Source organism: Somniosus microcephalus, chromosome 30 (assembly GCF_052327205.1).
Source record: "Somniosus microcephalus isolate GS21.2 chromosome 30, FLI_Smic_1.0, whole genome shotgun sequence".
NCBI classification, from domain to species: domain Eukaryota; kingdom Metazoa; phylum Chordata; class Chondrichthyes; order Squaliformes; family Somniosidae; genus Somniosus; species Somniosus microcephalus.
Window position 1 is genome coordinate 25,242,325 of NC_141016.1, and position 20,079 is coordinate 25,262,403.

Here is a 20,079-nt window from a genome sequence, read left to right on the forward strand (position 1 = left end):
CAATGGCCTCCATGAACTGACCTGGAGTATAACGGATTGCTGTACATCATGTTGCCGCTGCTCCCCACAGTTGCAGCTTACCTTGCATCGCTGTTCTGGCATCAGAAACTCGTAGGAGCCCCGCGAAAGTTCTGGCCGAGTGGGACGATCTGCTCGCTTCCCAGTGTAGTCAATGGGGTGGAAATAGTGGTCAGGTACTGGTGGAAAAAAAAACACAGAACAAACAACCGTGTTCAACACAAGGCTATAGAGAAAAAAAATCCAGTGTGACTCTGAAACAATTGACTTTTTACATTACACAGCAAACTTTATCTTCCATATTCCCTCTCTAATCTTTGGCTAAATAGCTGATGTGAAGTGGACAATCCATGTGCCTCAAGGTACTAGATCCCCAACTTATCAACTCGGGCAGAGAGGGAGTAAATAGAGAAAATGTCTACGGGACTCCTTCCCAAGCAGTATATTCGTTTTTTCATTAGAAACATAGAAACTTAGAAGATAGGAGCAGGAGTAGGCCATTCGGCCCCTCGAGCCTGTTCCGCCATTCAATGAGATCATGGCTGATCATCCGAATTCAGTACCCTGTCCCAGCTTTCTCCCCATATCCCTTGATCCCTTTAGCCTTAAGAAATATATCCAACTCCTTCTTGAATATATTTAATGAATTGGCCTCTACTGCCTTCTGTGGTAGAGAATTCCACAGGTTCACCACTCTCTGGGTGAAGAAATTCCTCCTCATCTCGGTCCTAAATGGCTTACCCCATATCCTTAGAAAACACAGATTACGGGGCAATATGATAGAATTGTTTAAAACAACGAAAGGATGGGACAGAGTAGACAGAAGCCGCCTATTTCCAATAGTTGAGGGGTCTAAAACGAGGGGCCATAGATACAAGATTAAATGTAAGGGACTTAAAACAGAGGGTAGGAGAAACTTCTTCAGACAGAAGGTTGTGAGGCTGTGGAATGCGCTTCCAGGGTTTGTGATTGGGGCAGAAACTAACTCAATACTCAAGATTATAGATTGGATAAATGAATGATGGAAAAGGGGATGAAGGGATATGGGAGCAGGGCAGGTAAATGTGATTGGGACTATTTGCTCACATGGAGGGTAAAGGCTGACACAGATGCTGGGCCGAAAGGCCTGGTTCCTTGTTATAACTGTTACATATTTCTGTGTACTATTCTGTGAAGTTTTGGCCTTGTTTGTGGACATGGTCGCTGATGAGCTGATTTCCCACAGAGAGAGGGGGTTCATTTGATCTCGTCTCTCTAAGCTGGTTCAAACGGAAGTGCACTGAATGTCTGCTGTTGTGTGTCGCCACAGCAACAGCCAAGACAGAAGAGGAGAAATATCTTAAAAGGGGGAATAGCTCGCCCTCTTCCCCCAAAGGGGCAAGATGAGGACCCAACCTATGAATTTCAAACCTTGCCAGTGTGCGAAAGGCCCACTGAAAGTCTGTGTTCCTGGCCAAACAGAGTGTTCTCCATTGACGTCAGATTTAAATCATAGAAATCATAGAAATTTACAGCACAGAAGGAGCCCATTCGGCTCATCTTGTCCCTGCCGGCTGACAGAGCTATCCGGCCTAATCCCACTTTCCAGCACTTGGTCCGTAGCCCTGTAGGTTATGGCATAACCAAGTACTTTTTAAATGCAATGAGGTTTTCTGCCTCTACCACCCTTTCAGGCAGTGAGTTCCAGACCCCCACCACCCTCTGGGTGAAAAAAGTTCTCCTCAACTCCCCTCTAATCCTTCTACCAATGACTTTAAATCTATGCCCCCTGGTTATTGACCTCTCTGCTAAGGGAAATAGGTCCTTCCTATCCACTCTATCTAGGCCCCTCATAATTTTATACACCTCAATTAAATCTCACCTCAGCCTCCTCTGTTCCAAAGGAAACAACCCCGGTCTATCCAATCTTTCCTCATAGCTAAAATTCCCCAGCCCAGGCAACATTTTCATAAATCTCCTCTGCACCCTCTCTAGTGCGATCACGCCTTTCCTGTAATGTGGTGACCAGGACTGTACGCAGTAGTCTAGCTGTGGCCTAACTAGTGTTTTATACAGTTAAAGGGGCAGAAACATTTGTAGTTTTCAAGTGATCACCAAATTGATGGGGATACAGAGCGATAGAGAGATGGCTGGACTCTCAAACCAGAGTCGGGGGGGAGGCACAGGATGGGTAAATCTTTTCGACAGCTGGGGTAGAAATGTGTTTGTGTGGTATTGGCGGTACTGAGTGGAGCTGAAAGAAACTGGAAAAGTGCGCGAGGCTGTTTCTCAACCATCATGTCCTTGTGGGTGCAGCTACTAATTCTCAATTCTGTGAAAGGTATTACTTTTCAGTTCACCCACCTCAGCCCTCTCGATCCCTTTTTAATTAAGATGAACGGTGCCTGTAACTCACTTACCCTGCGAGACAGCATCGCAGAATGGGCACTGGAACCTTTGGCCATTGTCCAGAAATTGCATCAAAGGGCACATGTAGGCTGCACATTTCTCGCACTGAATGGGACCAGCTTCCCGGTGATCCACCAAACACACAGGAGCCTAAAAGGACAAATAACCGAGTACAGCCAATGTTCATAAAAGCGAAGCCCTTCCAACAGTGTGGCTGTAAAATTACTGTAAGAACATGGAGCGTCTCATCCCCAAGGTGAAAGGGTAGGCGAGCGGGACTTACTGGAGACCAGAGGTGGTTCAGAAGGTGACAGGATACCTAGGCAGAAGTTACAACACAAAGATGAGAAAGAATGAGAGGAGGAAGGAGGCAGTGTCGCAGTCATAAATCAGAGCAGCATGCCTGGGTCTACTGAAAGGCGGTTCCGAGGGTTCGGCTGCTTAGATTTACTGGACACAACACTGAAAATGTCGGGGTGCACTTCTGCGGGGTGGGTTCTCCCACTCGTCTGCTGTAACTTGAGAGGAAGAGCTGCGGAATCCCCAGGGAAACAGCATAAACCCAGTGGGAGTTCACCCCCATGTTTAAACATTTACCAAAGCAGTGGACAATCCATACAAGAGTAGTGAAGCACACAGGGGGGAATTTTACCGGTGCTCAGGGGGCGGGTTTGGAGGCGGGACATCCGGCAAAATTGCAAAGATTGACAGCGGGTCAGAAACCCGCTGTAAACCCGCCTCCAATCAATCTTCCTGGGTGTCGGGTCCCCAATTTGCGCAGGGACCCGACACCTAGCATAGAAACATAGAAGATAGGAGCAGGAGTAGGCCATTCGGCCCCTCGAGCCTGCTCTGCCATTCAATGAGATCATGGCTGATCATCCAAACTCAGTACCCTGTCCCTGCTTTCTCCCCATATCCCTTGATCCCGTTAGCCTTAAGAAATATATCTAACTCCTTCTTGAATATATTTAATGAATTGGCCTCAACTGCCTTCTGAGGTGGAGAATTCCACAGGTTCACCACTCTCTGGGTGAAGAAATTCCTCCTCATCTCAGTCCTAAATGGCTTACCCCTTATCCTTAGACTGTGACCCCTGGTTCTGGACTCCCCCGCCATCGGGAACATCCTTCCTGCATCTAGTCTGTCTAGTCCTGTTAGAATTTTATAAGTTTCAATGAGATCCCCTCTCATTCTTCTAAACTCTAGCGAATATAAGCTTAATCGACCCAATCTCTCTTCATACTTCATTCCTGCCATCCCAGGTATCAGTCTAGCGGCGGGAAGAGGATTATAGGCACTTAACAGGTTGTTAACAGGCAGTTAAGAGGCTTTTTACAATTTTGCCAGGTCGACTGTGGGCTTCCCGACGTCCGGACACCACGGCAGGGTAAGTGTGACGTGCTGTGGGTCTGCTGTAATGTTTCTGCATTGATGACAGCTGCAGAAGTGGTGTGAAGGATCCAATGGTACACTGGTGAGTTTCAGAGGTAAGAAAATGTTGGGAAAATCATTTTTAATGTATTTACACTTTTCTGTAGGTGACAAGTTTTGGATTGTGTGTGTAGTCCCACCTCATTGGGAGAACCTCTCTCACCAGTGACAGATCGCTTCCGTAACCTCACCTGCAGCTGCCATCTGTTCTAGCCTAAGGAGGGAGTCACTAGAGAGCCTGGGTGCGAGAGCTCACCCGTGAACAGTCATTGTCAGTGTCTGCAACACCTCACTGCTGTCAAACACTGAGAAATCAGCTGTCAAAGAAAAATTGTGCGTGGCCCCTTTAAGAAAACTGGCAGATGATGCGTCATCAACTGACGTCATCTGACACCGGCTTTCTCTTAATTGGCCGGCAAGCCCACCGGGTGGGCTTAACAAGGCCAATTGACGCAAAATCGCGTCTGTGCATCGGACGTCGTTGGAGGCGGGACTGGAACCCGGAAGGCAGCTGTCCCGCCCCCAAGCAGCATCGAGAGGAAAAATCGCAGCCGCAGCGTCGGTGTTCCCGCTAAGCTGCGTGCATGCGTGGCCACGCAGTAATCTGCAAGGTACCTCGCAGGCCGCTCACAAGCTTTGGAATTCCATTCGGAATACCGCGCACGCTCAGAGGTTTAAAGGGACCGCGCGTTGAAATAAACAGGCCGCACACAACCAAGACAATTTAAAGGGAACATTGCACAGTGTGTGTCGTTATCTGCCTGAGCCTGCTCCCGGACCTCTACCCATATACTGCTGTCTATCCAGTCTGTCTGAGCTCAAGGACTTGTTTTTCTGATCATTCTTCCTCCCTATGTGTGTGTGCGATGCAGGCTGCTTGGCACCTCCTTGTGGTCATGTTGCTCCAAGTAGAAACTGTCTGGTGGCCCCCCCCCCCCCGTTTTCCAATACATGACCGACCGTTCAGCACGGTGGAAGTTTAAAAAATGTACAGCGCTTCTTACTGTCTTCTCCTAGGCAATTTCTCCCCTCCTCTCCTGAGGGCACTGACCCCTTCCACAAGTGCCGGACACCCTCCAGTACCCTTGTCGATCCTCCAGGATCCTGCTAATCAGCAGATTATTCCATCATGGGAGTACATTGTCGCTCCCCTACTGCCACTACTTGGAGTACGATAGTGCAGTGGTTATGTCACCACACTAGTAACGCAGAGGCCTGGGTTAATCTTTCAGAGACTGTGAAGTTCAAAACCTACTGTGGCAGTTTGAGAATTTGAATTAAGTTTATTAAAAAAAAAAATCTGGTATCAGTAAAAGTGACCATGAAGCTGTCGGATTGTCGTAAAAACCCAACTGGTCCTTTAGGGAAGGAAACCTGCTGATGTGGCCTATATGTAACTCCAGTCCCACACCAATGTGATTAGCCTCTGAAGTAGCTTAGCAAGCTACCTCCCAAAGCACCTCCCAAACCCGCAGCCTCTACCACCTAGAAGGACAAGGGCAGCAGGCGTATGGGAACACCACCACCTCCAAGTTCCCCTCCAAGTCTCGCATCATCCTGACTTGGAAATATATTGCCGTTCCTTCGTCGTCGCTGGATCAAAATCCCTACCTGCACTGTGGGAGTACCTTCACCAGGCGGACTGCAGCGGTTCAAGAAGGCGGCTCACCACCACCTTCTCAAGGGCAATTAGGGATGGACAATAAATGTCGGCGTTGCCAGCGACGCCCATATCCCGAGAAGGAATTTTAAAAAACTCAGTTGTATCAAACCTCAAGGCCACTAGGGACATCCAGGTCCTGAGATGGAATTTTTTAAAATCCTGACTGAGGTCCAGTACTCAGCAGGGTCAAGGGCCAAACCAGAGATCCTCTTGTTCTGTGTAGCTCAGAAACCTTTCTCTGAACCGTGAGAACGGCCTGGCCACTCTTTAAACACTTAGCATGCAAAATAAATAGCGATGTTGAAGCAAGTGAGGATTGCTAGTGAGGAGGCTCTGGCGGGGTAAGCGATGGAAGGCAAGGGTAAAGAGTCCTCACCTCTCCTTCTGGTAGAGTAGCGAGTGGTTTAACAACAGCAGCAAGGGGAAGGTGGGAGAGTTTGGCCATCTCCGGTGAGCTGGGGATGGTGTAAGTTGTGCATCGGACAAACCTGGGACTTGCAATGCCTGGAACGCAGGAGAAAAGATCCTGTTTAGAAGAACAAAATTCCAACCACTGAACCAAGCAGGCTTTAGATAGAGAAGTTATCCCAGGGATCTTAGCAAGAGGGGCAAGCTGGGGCTCCAGTGCAGTACGCCACAGTGGAACCCAGCTTGTTCATAGAGTTTGTTCAAGTGATCAAACTGTGTGACTTACCTTGATCTTCTGCTGTGGTGTTTTCCTGAATTCAACCTCCCTCCCCTGTACTCTTCTCCAGGCACTGGCCTACACGTGCCAGCAACCTTCCAGTACCTCAGTCAAATGGCCACTTTTCACATGTGGGAGCCCAGACACTGAGGGGGAAATATTGGGTTGCTTTGCACCTCCCGTTAGCGCCCCCGGCTGCAAACTTCAGTTGTGCCCCCTGACCTATCGCTGGACGATATGTCCGACAGGGTCAGGGTGGCGTTTTTGCAGCCGCGGCGCCGCAATTTAAAGGGCAGGTGTCGGGCGGCCATTTTTTTTGGGCCACCTGCCAGCACTTGCCCCCTTCCCCGTTTTTATCTCGGGGTGCCGGCCGCGATCGCTCAGCCCGGCGCTCCTCTCGAGTGCCGGGCTGTTTTCACGGCACCCCGCTCCCCGGTGGTCCAGCAGGGCCCCAGTGCGTGTAACGCTAGGCCCCTCCCCTGTAATCAGGGGAGGGAGGCAATGCCGCAGCGCTACGTGCCGACGCGGGTGGCGCTGTTGCACGTAGCGCTGCGATATTCACTTGTAATGCCCCAGGAAGGAGGGAGAGTGCTTCCAGTGGCGCCCCACCTCCTGCTTTGGGCGCTACCACCGAATTTACGGTGCAGTGGCGCTAACTTTTTCAGGGCCACTAAAAGTAGCGCCCCGGCGAAGTTAGCGCCCCAAAGGAGGCGCCACCAAATCTTTCTCCCCGAGTGTCACCAGGGAGTCTGACCATGGGCAAGAGAGAGGACAATCCTATCCTCAAATGTAGGTCAGAGGGGCAGAAACCTTGGTTGATTATCTTTTCCCGTTACCCATTGGTGCCACTGTCACCATCACGGTTGAAATCTGTGAACTGGCATTTATATAGCACCTTTCACATCCTCAGGACACCCCAAAGGCTTTACAAGCAATGAAGTACTTTTGAACATTAGTCACTGTTATTTTGTAGGCAAACCCAGCAGCCAATTTGCACACAGTAAGGTTCCACAAACAGCAGTGATATGAAGAGCCAGTTAATCTGATCTTGGTGTTAGTTGAAGGACAAATATTGACCAGGACACCGGGGAGAACTCCCCTGCTCTTCCTTGAATAGTGCCATGGGATCTTTTAAACGCACCTTGATAGAGAATCCGCATGATGGCACCTCCGACAGTGCAGCACTCCCTCAGTACTGCACTGGAGTGTCAGTCTAGGTTTTTGTGCTCAAGTCCCTGGAGTGGGACGTGAACCCACAACCTTCTGACTCAGGGCAGTAATCTGAGATCTTCTGCTTGGCTCAGTACCAAACTAAGCAATACCTCTAAGGCACTGAGACAGTCTTGCACAAGAGTCATTTATCCAACCACAGTGACTTCACTTCAAAAGTACTTCATTGGCTGTACCGCACTTTGGGACATCCTGAGGTCGTGAAAGGCGCTATAGAAATACAAGTTATTCCTTTCTTTCTTTCCTTCACTGTTTGCACTGCATTTCATAGAATCGTACAGCACAGAAGGAGGCCATTCGGCCCATCGAGTCTGCGCCGGCTCTGTCGAAGAGCAATCCAGTCAGTCCCACTCCCCCACTCTTTCCCCATATCCCTGCAATTTTTTCTCCTTCAAGTATTTATCCAATTCCCTTTTGAAGGCTGCTGTTGAATCTGTATCCACCACCCTATCAGGCAGTGCATTGCAAATTCTACCCACTTGTTGTGTAAAAAAAGTTTTTCCTCCTGGCGTCTCTGGTTCTTTTGCCAATCACCTTAAATCTGCGCCTTCTGGTTATCGACCCATCAGCCATTGGAAACAGTTTCTCTTTATTCACTCTATCTAAATCCTTCATGTTTTGAAATACCTCTACCAAATCTCCTCTTAGCCTTCTCTGCTCCAAGGAGAACAACCCCAGCTCCTCCAGTCTATCCACGTAACTGTAATCCCTCATCCCTGGAACCATTCTAGTAAATCTCTCCTGTACCCTCTCCAAAGCCTTCACGTCCTTCCTGAAGTGCGGTGCCCAGAATTGGACACAATACTCCAGCTGGGGCCGAACTAGTGTTTTATACAGGTTTAGTATAACTCCCTGGCTTTTGTACTCTGCCTCTATTTATAAAGCCCAGGATCCCATTTGCTTTATTAACTGCTTTGTTAACCTGTCCTGCCGCCTTCAAAGATTTGTGTACAACACCCCCAGGTCTCTCTATTATTGCACCCCCTTTAAAATTGTACAATTTGCAGCTTGCTTTCCGTTAACTTGATATTTACGCCACCCTTACTCTTTAATGAACTTGCTGCAGCGCGGGTCAAGTGATCTACGTGTATTATTTACCTCGATCTTCTACTGTGAAGTGCGTTGTGGTCAGTGGAGGTACTTGCCCTCTCATATCAGTGCAGAATAGCTGGGATTCCCACAACATTTCATCATTCTCTGTCACTTGAACCTAAAAAAGCAACAATGACATTCAATAAGAACATACGAATTAGGAGCAGGAGTAGGCCACTCGGCCCCTCGAGCCTGATCCGCCATTCAATAAGATCATAGCTGATCTGATTACTCCACATTCCCGCCTACCCCCGATAACCTTTCACCCCCTTGCTTATCAAGCATCTATCTACCTCTGTCTTAAAAATATTCAAAGACTCTGCTTCCACTGCCCTCTGAGGAAGAGAGTTCCAAAGACTCACGACCCTCTGTGAGAAAAAATTTCTCCTCATCTCTGTCTTAAATGGGCGACCCCTTATTTTTAAGTGACCCCTAGTTCTAGATTCTCCCACAAGAGAAAACATCCTCTCCACATCCACCCTGTCCAGACCCCTCAGGATCTTATATGTTTCAATCAAGTCATCTCTTACTCTTCTAAACTCCAGCGGATCCAAGCCTAGCCTGTCCAACCTTTCCTCATAAGACAACCCGCCCATTCCAGGGATTAGTCTAGTAAACCTTCTCTGAACTGCTTCCAACACATTTACATCCTTCTTTAAATAAGGAGACCAATACTGTACACAGTACTTGTGCATGAGACTCCCTCCACCACCAGCGTACCGTGGCTGCAGTGTGTACCATCTACAAGATGCACTGCAGCAACTCACCAAGGCTTCTTCGGCAGCACCTCCCAAACCCACGACCTCTTCCACCTAGAAGGACAAGGGCAGCAGGTGTATGGGAACACCACCACCTCCAAGTTCCCCTCCAAGTCACACACCATCCTGACTTGAAAATATATCACCGATCCTTCATCGTCGCTGGGTCAAAATCTTGGAACTCCCTCCCTAACTGCACTGTGGGAGCACCTTCCCCACAAGGACTGCAGCGGTTCAAGAAGGCAGCTCACCACCGCCTTCTCAAGGGCAACTAGGGATGGGCAATAAATGCTGGCATTGCCAGCGACGCCCACATCCCAGGAATGAATCAAAAAAAACTTGAGATTCTCATCTGTTTAGAAAAATGATGCACGCACATATAGAACAGAACATCTGGAGTGGGCAAAGCCCATCAAGCCCCGTCCAACCAGAGATCATGTTTGGTTATTCAATGGTGGAGTTCCCTTTCTCACCATCGGTTAATCCTTACTTTAAAGAATGCTAAGTTCCTTCCGCTGGGGGAAAAAAAGTCAAGGAGTGCGATTAACATCTGTTTAATCCTCGATCCCATTCTTAGTAGAAGGAGCATTGAAGATTACATAACTACTAACCTTGCTTGATGCAACGACGTTGACGCAAGTCCACTCCTGAGTCGATGGGCTGGATTTTAACAGGTTTCCGGCAGGAGTTTGCGTTGGCGAGTAAACTTCCCACCCGCCCGTGGCAAACTGAGACCCGGGCGAATAAAAATTGCATTCAGGTCCCAAGGATGCCATTAGCACGTACGTGTTAAAGGGGGCACCGCTGGCTTTGGCCAGGTGTCCTTGTCGCCTACTCAAGCATTGGTCCTCGCTGAAGTTCAGGAACGAGAATTGCTCCCTAAAGACCCTGGGCGGATATGGCCTCCCGCTGAGAGCCCTTCGCCCCCTCCACCTCCTCCCCCCTCTTCTAGCAGCTTGCCCTGCTCTGCGTGGCCTCTCTCTTCATTCTCCCAGTCATGCTGAATTCCCAGAGGAAGGCCTACCAGGCCGTCCATGTCTGGAAGCAAAATAACAACAGAAAATGCTGGAAAAACTCAGCAGGTCAGGCAACATCCGTGGAGAGAAATTTGAATTGACGTTTCGGGTCGAAACCCTTCTTCAAAACTGGAAAGAAAAGAAAATAGATCGAAGGCAAGACTGTGATCGAACAAAAGAAGAAAAAGAGACAATAAAAGGTATTCGAAGCCAGACGAGATGGTAATAGGCCCGTGGAAACAAAAGGCAGCTTTTTCTTCTTTTGTTCGATCGCAGTCTTGCCTTCGATCTATTTTCTTTTCTTTCCAGTTTTGAAGAAGGGTTTCGACCCGAAACCTCAACTCAAATTTCTCTCCACGATGTTGCTTGACCTGCTGAGTTTTTCCAGCATTTTCTGTTGTTATTTCGGATTTCCAGCATCTGCAGTATTTTGCTATCGTACTCAGGTCTGGAAGCAACTTCTTTCAGCACAAGCTTTTAAATGAACAGAAAAGTAACTCAGCACCAGCCAGACCACTCCATGTAGACTACTGAAACTTTGTGCAAGTATAGGAAAGCTCCAAAAATGCGTACAATCGCACCAACAGCCAGAAGAAATAATCCAGCAACTAACCTGTTGTTCATGACCTCTTTAAGTAGCGCTGGTGGAGGGGTATAGTTTTTCTCTTTAAATACAGTGAATGCGGGGAGCCGCTGGGCACTAGAAATGGAGCACTGGCAATAAATTTCCCCGGCACAGATTCAATCTGGATTTTAGCAGCAGCAACATTTCCCATTGGTAAGGTGATAAAGGGGGACTTACCGGATTGGGAATTGAATCCGGATTGATTCCATGTCCAGTGTCTGTGAGAGGACCAGGTTGATGTCCCTTTGATATCAAACACAGAAGAAGGTTCAGTAACAATCACTGCACAGATTAGACAGTACTCCGGATACACCAGGAAAATCTTCACCCTTGTTTACTAGCCATGAGGGGAATTTCTGTCCCAAATATAACCGTAAAATTTTGAAATCACCTTTATTGGCCTCCTTTGTATGATTAATAACCCCAGATGGTCGAGGCTGATGTATCGCAAAACCAGTAATATCTTGAAAATTGGAACGCTGCATTCTGCTGATAATCATTCAATCATAGAACCATAGAAAGTTACAGCACGGAAGGAGGCCATTTCGATCCATCGTGTCCGCGCCGGCCAACAAAGAGCTATCCAGCCTAATCCCACTTCCCAGCTCTTGGTCCGTAGCCCTGCAGGTTGGAGCATCCCAAGTGCACATCCAAGTACTTTTTAAATGTGGTTAGGGTTCCTGCCTCTACCACCCTTTCAGGCAGTGAGTTCCAGACCCCCCACAACCCTCTGGGTGAAGAAATTTCCCCTCAAATCCCCTCTAAACCTTCCCCCAATTACTTTAAATATGTGCCCCCTGGTTTTTGACCCCTCTGCTAAGGGAAATAGGTCCTTTCTATCCACTTTATCTGGGCCCCTCATAATTTTATACACCTCAATAAGGTCTCCCCTCAGCCTCCTCTGTACCAAGGAAAACAGATCCAGCCTATCCAGTCTTTCCTCATAGCTAAGATTCTCTACTCCCAGCAACATCCTTGTAAATCTCCTCTGTACCCTCTCTAGTGCAATCACATCTTTCCTGTAATGTGGTGACCAGAACTGCACGCAGTACTCTAGCTGAGGCCTAACTAGTGTTTTATACAGTTGAAGTATAACCTCCCCTGCTCTTGTATTCTATGCCACGGCTAATAAAGGCAAGCATTCCGTATGCCTTCTTAACCACCTTATCTACCTGGCCTGCTACCTTCAGGGATCTGTGGACATGCACTCCAAGGTCCCTTTGTTTCTCTACACTACTCAGGGATGCTGCAGAAGCTGTGAAGTTTTCTAATGGTTGGTTGGTGTGTCTTTAAAATAGTTTTCACTTAATCTTACTTTATTAAAACAACAGAAAGAGTCTGCGTTTCACACATCTTAAGTTACCGCCAGGGATTCAGGAAGCTGTAGTCTTTTAATGGGCCCAAGTAACCACTGGCTGTAATGGTAGGAACCGCAAGTAGCTTTTCTCGAGGTGCGTGAATTCCCATGTTGGTGGGACTTCCATTAGGTAGATTGGTGGCAAATGTCATTGTTGTGTGGGATCATTGCTCACTCATCCAAGACTTGAACTCTCAGTTATAACACCTGACGTAATAAAACTCACTACACACTTGGTTTGAGTATAAAGCAAGGCTTTAATCAACTTGTTTCAGAACATGGAGGTCTAGTTGTACTTCACTAGTTAATAATGGGGAACAAAGAAATGGCAGACCAATTAAATACATATTTTGGTTCTGTCTTCACAAAGGAGGACACAAATAACCTCCCAGAGATGTCGGGGAACATAGGATCTGATGAAAGGGAGGAACTGAAAGAAATCAGTATTTGTAGGGAAATGGTGTTAGGGAAATTGACGGGATTGAAGGCCGATAAATCCCCAGGGCCAGATAATCTACATTCTAGGGTACTTAAGGAAGTGGCCCTAGAAATAGTAGATGCATTGCTGATCATCTTCCAGCATTCGATGGAATCTGGAACAGTACCCATGGATTGGAGGGTAGCTAATGTTACCCCACTATTCAAAAAAGGTGATAGAGAGAAAACGGGGTATTAAAGACCGGTAAGCCTGACATCAGTAGTGGGGAAAATGCTAGAGTCCATTATAAAAGATGTAATAGCAGAGCAGTGACAGGATCGGACAAAGTCAACATGGATTTACAAAAAGTAAATCGTGCTTGACTAATCTACTGGAATTTTTTGAGGATGTAACTGGTAAAATAGATAAGGGAGAACCAGTGGATGTGGTGTATTTGGACTTTCAGAAGGTTTTTGATAAGGTCCCGCATAAGAGATTAGTGTGTAAAGTTAAGGCACATGGGATTGGGGGCAAGGTATTGACTTGGGTAGATAACTGGTTGGCAGACAGAAAGCAAAGAGTTGGTCTTTTTCTGAGTGGCAGGCAATGACTAGTGGGGTACCGCAGGGATCAGTCCTTGGACCCCAGCTATTCACAATATATATTAATGATCTAGACAAGGGAACTAGATGTAATATCTCCAAATTTGCAGACGACACAAAGCTGGGTGGGCGTGTGTGCTGTGAGGAGGATGCCGAGAAACTACAGGATGATTTGGACAGGTTGGGTGATTGGGCAGAAGCATGGCAGATGCAATATAAACGTGGATAAATGTGAGGTTATCCACTTTGGTGGCAAAAACAGGAAGACAGATTATTATCTGAATGGCAATAGATTGGGAGCAGGGGGAGTGCAACGAGACCTGGGTGTCCTTGTGCACCTGTCGCTGAAGGTAAGCATGCAGGTGCAGCAGGCGGTTAAGAAGGCAAATGGTATGTTGGCCTTCGTAGCGAGAGGGTTTGAGCACAGGAACAAGGATGTCTTGCTGCAGTTGTACAGGGCCTTGGTGAGACCACACCTTGAGTATTGTGTGCAGTTTTGGTCACCTTATCTGAGGAAGGATGTTCTTGCCATGGAAGGAGTTCAGCGAAGATTCACCAGGCTGATACCTGGGATGGCAGGAATGACGTATGAGGAGAGATTGGGTCGATTGGGCTTGTACTCGCTGGAGTTTAGAAGATGGAGTTTAGAAGAATGAGAGGGGATCTCATTGAAACTTATAAAATTCTGACAGGACTGGACAGACTAGATGCAGGAAGGATGTTCCCGATGGTAGGGGAGTCCAGAACCAGGGGTCACAGTCTAAGGATAAGGGGTAAGCCATTTAGGACTGAGATGAGAAGGAATTTCTTCACCCAGAGAGTGATGAACCTGTGGAATTCTCTACCACACAGGGCAGTTGAGGCCAATTCATTAAATATATTCAAGAAGGAGTTAGATATATTTCTTGAGGCTAAAGGGATCAAGGAATATGGGGAGAAGGCAGGGACAGTGTACTGAGTTTGGATGATCAGCCATGATCTCATTGAATGGCGGAGCTGGCTCGAGGGGCCGAATGGCCTACTCCTGCTCCTATCTTCTATGTTTCTTGTCTTACAAAATGTCCCTGGCAAGCTGGGCCCACGCCCGCGTATTTATACTCCTTGGACGGCGCCACCAGCTGGCCGTCCAGCGTTATTTCATGAGTAGTTTCTTGATGAATGATGAGATTTATAACAACACTCAGTTGTGCTTTGAACATCCTCAATGCTTTTGAGTAGCCAATTTACCTTACCAGTACCATTTTGCAGTTCATATATCTCTATATAAGATTCCCCCACTGCCACCTCTCTGGAGACTTGTCAGCTTTGGCTCAGTCTTGCCTCCGAGTCAGAAGGTCATGGGTTCAAACCCCACTCCAAAGACTTGAGTGTGTAATTTAGGGCTGTCACTCCAGTGCAGTGCTGAGGGAGTGCTGCACTGTCAGAGGTGCCGTCTTTCAGATGCGACGCTAAACCGAGGCCCCGTCTGCCCTCTCAGGTGGACGTAAAAATCCCATGGCACTATTTAAAGAAGAGGGAAGTTCTCCTGGTGTCCTGGTCAACACTTAGCTCTCAACTAGCATTACTGCTTTAAAAAAATAACTGGTCATTTTCTCATTGGTGTTTGTGGGAGCTTGCTGTGTGTAATTTGGCTGCTATGTTTCCTACAACAGTGACTACACTTCAAAATAATTTCATTGGATGTGAAGCGCTTAGGGATGTGCTCAGATCATGAAAAGTGCGATATAAATGCAAGCTCTTCCTTTTCTTTTTTCGGGCATTATATATTCCAACTTTGTCAGACACTGAGTCAAACATCACTCCCAAGTTTGTTTCTAAATCTCCTCCTAACAATTTAATCCAATTCATTGTTTAATTGTTTCCATAGTTGTAGTTTTCATTAGTCTGTATACAAGAAAAAATATATATATATAGAAAAAACTTGACGTAAGAAAACTACTAGGCACTTGGTCAGAGTATTAAACAAGGTTTTAATCGACTGTTTCACAACATGGAAGTCTAGTTATCCTTCACTAGTTCCTTTACAAAATGTCCTGAGCAAGCTGGGCCCGTGCCCGAGTATTTATACTCTCCCTGGACAGCGCCACCAGCAGGCCGCCCAGTATATTTCATAAGTCATTTCTACATGAATGGCATGATTTATGACAAAACTTATTTGCAGGAAAAGTTTGCTCACCAGAGGCAGGATGTCCAACATTCCATCACTGCTTCTTTCTAGTGATTGTCCTTTTGACCAATTTCAGCAAGCAGGAGATGCCAGCTGGAGATGGGGACTTCCTTGGGGAAAGCCGGTAAAATGGGCATCCCTGGAGCCACTCGCACACGCTTCCTGTTGCAACTCTCAAAGCTGTAGTGGCAGAGGCCTGGGATCAGGGCACTTACCTGGCGTTGTCTTGGCCGGCGACTGTATGGGGGAGAAATTCGGTATCACCCCATTTGGGGCGTAATTATCGGCCGGGCGCAAAGTTTAGCGCCTGGCGCTAATTATCGCCTCCGACTGCAAACTTGGCTTCTATCGCCCCTGGAGGTGATTGGCGCGCTAAGTCAGGCGCTACACACCTCTCTTAAGGCGCTAACGCCGAGGAGCGAGGCGCTACCTCAGAGCGCTGGCGAAGCCCATGTGATGTCAGCCAGCAATGGAACACACACATTGGCGCTGGCCAGTTCTTAAAGGGGAGGGTCGATCCACACCCTGCTCATTGCAGCCTTGAATCTCGGCCTGGAGAGACCTGTACATCAAATCTGCTGGAAAGAACAATGGAGAGGCCCAGGGAAAGTGCTCAGGGTGCAACCCCCATAGTCTCTTCTAAATCGATGCAAGGAAGATCAAATCAAAATCAACCTGCAAAGTGCTGCTCAGTACCCAAAACTCCTTCACACAGCGTTGAATCTCTCCAGAAGTCTCTCTCTCTCAGACTGCGTGGTGCAAAAATGTCACCGACAAAAAAAGGCAGGAAGCGGTCGCCTTTAAATAACGCTCCCCTAGTCCCTTTCTGACAGCATAACGCTCCCCTCAACCTGTCGTTGCTAGCGGCAGGCGGTAAGGCAGGGGGCGCCACTCAATTTCCGGTCCAGGGCGTTGCGCACTCGACTGACGTCACAATCTGCCGGCGCAGGAGATCGTGGCGGTAGTGTTTAGCGCCGCCGCAAATTTTCTAGTTAATTTCGCGAGCGGTGCAAACATCGCCACGCCCGGGCGCTAGTTGCTTTGTGCCCCATTAGCGCCCTCTTAAGGCGCCAACGGAAGGCGCAAACAACTGAATTTTTCCCCCTATGTGTTATGGGCTGAATAAAGGATTGCAAAAACCACGTTCCAGGTTCGTTTTAAAATGGCAGTGTATATTTTGGAGGAATAATCAAGACCGGGGCGATTGTAGGACCTTATCCTGTGATGTTCCTTGCAGTGCATGAGAGGTATTGAATCTTCCAATTTGGTTCAAGATATTATCATACAGTTTCCGTTTTGTGACTGGATTATAGGAATGTAGGAACAGGAGTAGGACTTTCAGCCTCTCGAGGTTGTTCCGCAATTCAATTAGATCATGGCTGATCTGTATCTCAACTCCATTAATCCACCTTTATTATGTGGTTGATTCTTGCCCTGAGGCCTGTTAAGTATTTCTCCCCCACCCCCAACTGCGTGGAAGGGATCCCACAGCTCGTCTCTGCTGGCTCTCAATCGCTTTACTTACGCGCACGTCTGAGACTGGAGGGTGACCAGCATCCTGTTCTGCTCCAGGGTATAACGGACTGTACAGTGTGTTTGGTCTGTGACTTGGCTTTTGAAAACCTGAGGAAAGAAAGAAGTTGAGTAACAGAATGGGAGGACAATAAAATGGGTGGAACCTACAACCTGCTGCTTTCTACTCGTCAGTGCGGGACTTCCATTTTAGATTCAAGATATCCCGTTAGACATCCATGTGTCTAGTTTTAATGATGTTCCACAGTGTTCATTCTGTCCCTTGGAGACTGTCCCTTGGAGACTGTCAAGAGTTAACACTATTTTCAAACATCTAATCCCAGACTAAGGGTAATTTAAATTCAGTTAATTAATTAAATAAAATTCTGGAATAAAAAGCTAGCACCAGTAATGGTGACCATTAACCTATCGGATTGTTGTAAAAACCCATCTGGTTCACTAATATCCTTTAGGGAAGGAAATCTGCCGTCCTTGCCTGGTCTGGCCGATATGTGACTCCAGACCCACAGCAATGTGGTTGATTCTTAACTGCCCTCTGAAATGGCTGAGCAAGCCACTCAGTTGTATCAAAAACCGCTACAAAAAACCATAAAAGGAATAAAACCAGATGGACTACCCGGCATCATCCTAGTCACCGGATTTGGACAAAACAAAGGCACACCCAGCCCAGTCGACCCTGTAAAGTCCTTTTTTACTTATTCATTTATGGGATGTGGGCGTTGTGATGAAATATATTCCATTCATCACTGCCTGTTTTCTGTGCCTTCTAACTGCCTGCTTTCTGTGTCTTTTCCCTTCCCCCAGTCCTCATGTATTATGCATTGGAATGTGCTGGAACTGGTTGTGTGCAGGGCTCCGCCCATACCTGGCTCCTTTGTAATCTAACTTCAGTCCGGCATCAGCCTCTTGAAGGTAGACATCTCTCTATTTTACGTGTTATGTTCTGAGTTAATAAAAGCCTTACTTTTGTTCTGCTAACTTCGAGTCTCGGAATAATTGAGGCACATCAATTTTATTAACTCAATTTTCAACACTATGGATCAACTCCTGAAACCCGAACGTTTGGATTTGGATCAACATGCTCCGGACGCATCAGCACGCTTTGGACACTGGTTTGACTGTATGGAATTCTTCCTGGACAATTCCGCAGCCGTCAAAGACGCTATGGACACTGCGAAGATGAGACTCGGAATGCTACGGAATTGGGTAAGCCACCGGGTTTACCCCCTCATCCAAGACGCCGATACGTACCTGGCCGCCTGCAACACCTTAAAGGCGCATTACCAGCAGCCTACGAATGAGGTGTATGCTAGGCATCTACTCGCTACTCGCGCACAGCGACCTGGGGAATCGGTGGAGGAGTTCCTAAGCATCCTGAAAAAGCTTGGCAAGGACTGTAAGTGCCGAGATGTAAAAGCCGCAGTGTACACCGACGAGCTTGTTCGCGATGCCTTTATCACAGGCCTCAGCTCCACTCACATCCGGCAAAGACTGCTGGAAAAAACGGGGTTGGACCTGAAACAGGCTGCGGACACCGCGCGGTCCCTGGAGATGGCCGAGAGAAACTCGGACGCCTACTCTTCAGCCTGCGCCGCCCACGCCGCCACGTGTGCGCCGAGGGCGCCGCCATCTTGGAAGGCATCTTCCCCGCCCGGCAGCCCGACACCGGCGGGGCCCAGCTCTCCCCCCAGAAGCCCTACGACAGCCGCGACGCGTCAAGGACCCAACTGCTACTTCTGCGGGCAGCCAAAGCACACCAGAAACCTGTGCCCGGCGAAAGGCACCACCTGCTTTAAGTGCGGTAAGAAGGGGCACTTCGGGAAGGTGTGCAGAGGGAACCCCGCCGGAAAACCAACCGCCGGAAAACCCGCCACCGCCGCGTGTGCGCCGTGGGAGCGGCCACCTTGGACGCCATCTTGCCCGACCTCGTGGGGTCCGCCATCTTATGAGCAGACAGCGTGGACGCCATCTTGTCTCGATCAGGGCCCTACAGTGGCATCGGTCACAGTGGACCAGACCAGGCCGCATCCGCTATCCAAATCAATGGTGGACATCGAGGTAAACGGGTGCCGGGTTAAATGCTTAATTGACAGTGGAAGCACGGAGAGTTTTATCCACCCTGAACTGGCACAACAACTCTCCCTAAAGGTGGTCCCTGCTCAGGGTACCATCTCTATGGCCGATAAAACCCAGACATCGACCATTCTGGGTTACTGCACGGTACAATTGTGCGTTAACGGAACTGTGTATGATAATTTTAAAGTATTAATCATGAAGAATCTATGTGCGAGCGTGATCTTGGGTTTGGATTTCCAGTGCAACCACCAAAGCATCACGCTCAAGTACGGTGGGTCCCAGCCGCCCCTCACAGTGTGCGGTCTGGCTACCCTGAAGGTAAAGCCGCCTTCGCTATTCGCGAACCTTACCCCTAACTGCCGGCCAATAGCGACCAAAAGCAGGAGGTACAGCTGGGAGGACAGGCGGTTTATCGCGACCGAGGTAGACAGGCTCCTGAAAGAGCGCATTATTGAACACAGCAACAGCCCGTGGCGCGCCCAAGTGGTAGTGGTAAGGGGTAGCGAGAAGAAACGGATGGTGATCGACTATAGTCAAACGATCAACAGGTACACCCTACTAGACGCCTACCCGCTACCCCGCATATCAGAAATGGTGAACCAAATCGCCCAATACCGGGTGTTCTCCACCATCGACCTCAAGTCAGCGTACCACCAGCTCCCTATCAGACCAGAGGACCGCCCGTACACCGCCTTCGAGGCGAACGGACGCCTCTACCAATTCCTCAGAGTCCCCTTTGGGGTGACGAACGGGGTCTCGGTCTTTCAGAGGGAGATGGATCGCATGGTCGATGACCACCACTTGCAGGCAACCTTCCCCTACCTCGACAACGTCACCATCTGCGGTCACAACCAGCAGGATCACGACTCGAACCTCGAGAGGTTCCTGAAAACCGCACAAAAACTCAACCTCACCTATAACGAGGACAAGTGCGTTTTCAACACCACGCGCCTCTGCATACTGGGCAGCGTGGTGGAGAATGGGGAAATCGGACCAGACCCCGACCGATTGCGCCCC

At 48.3% G+C, this 20,079-nt stretch overlaps 1 protein-coding gene across 1 annotated transcript in view; it reads right to left on the reverse strand.

Annotated features, from left to right (window-relative positions):
- Positions 1-20,079, reverse strand: part of LOC147098024 (protein transport protein Sec24C-like) — a 100,362-nt gene that overhangs the window by 53,714 nt on the left and 26,569 nt on the right. The window contains exons 4-9 of the mRNA XM_085971232.1: positions 16,979-17,076; positions 11,087-11,152; positions 8,517-8,628; positions 5,880-6,007; positions 2,418-2,556; positions 82-197 (exon numbers count right to left, since the gene is read on the reverse strand). Coding sequence (XP_085827358.1) covers positions 82-197; positions 2,418-2,556; positions 5,880-6,007; positions 8,517-8,628; positions 11,087-11,152; positions 16,979-17,076 — 659 coding nt within the window. The remainder of the gene's footprint in view (positions 1-81; positions 198-2,417; positions 2,557-5,879; positions 6,008-8,516; positions 8,629-11,086; positions 11,153-16,978; positions 17,077-20,079) is intronic.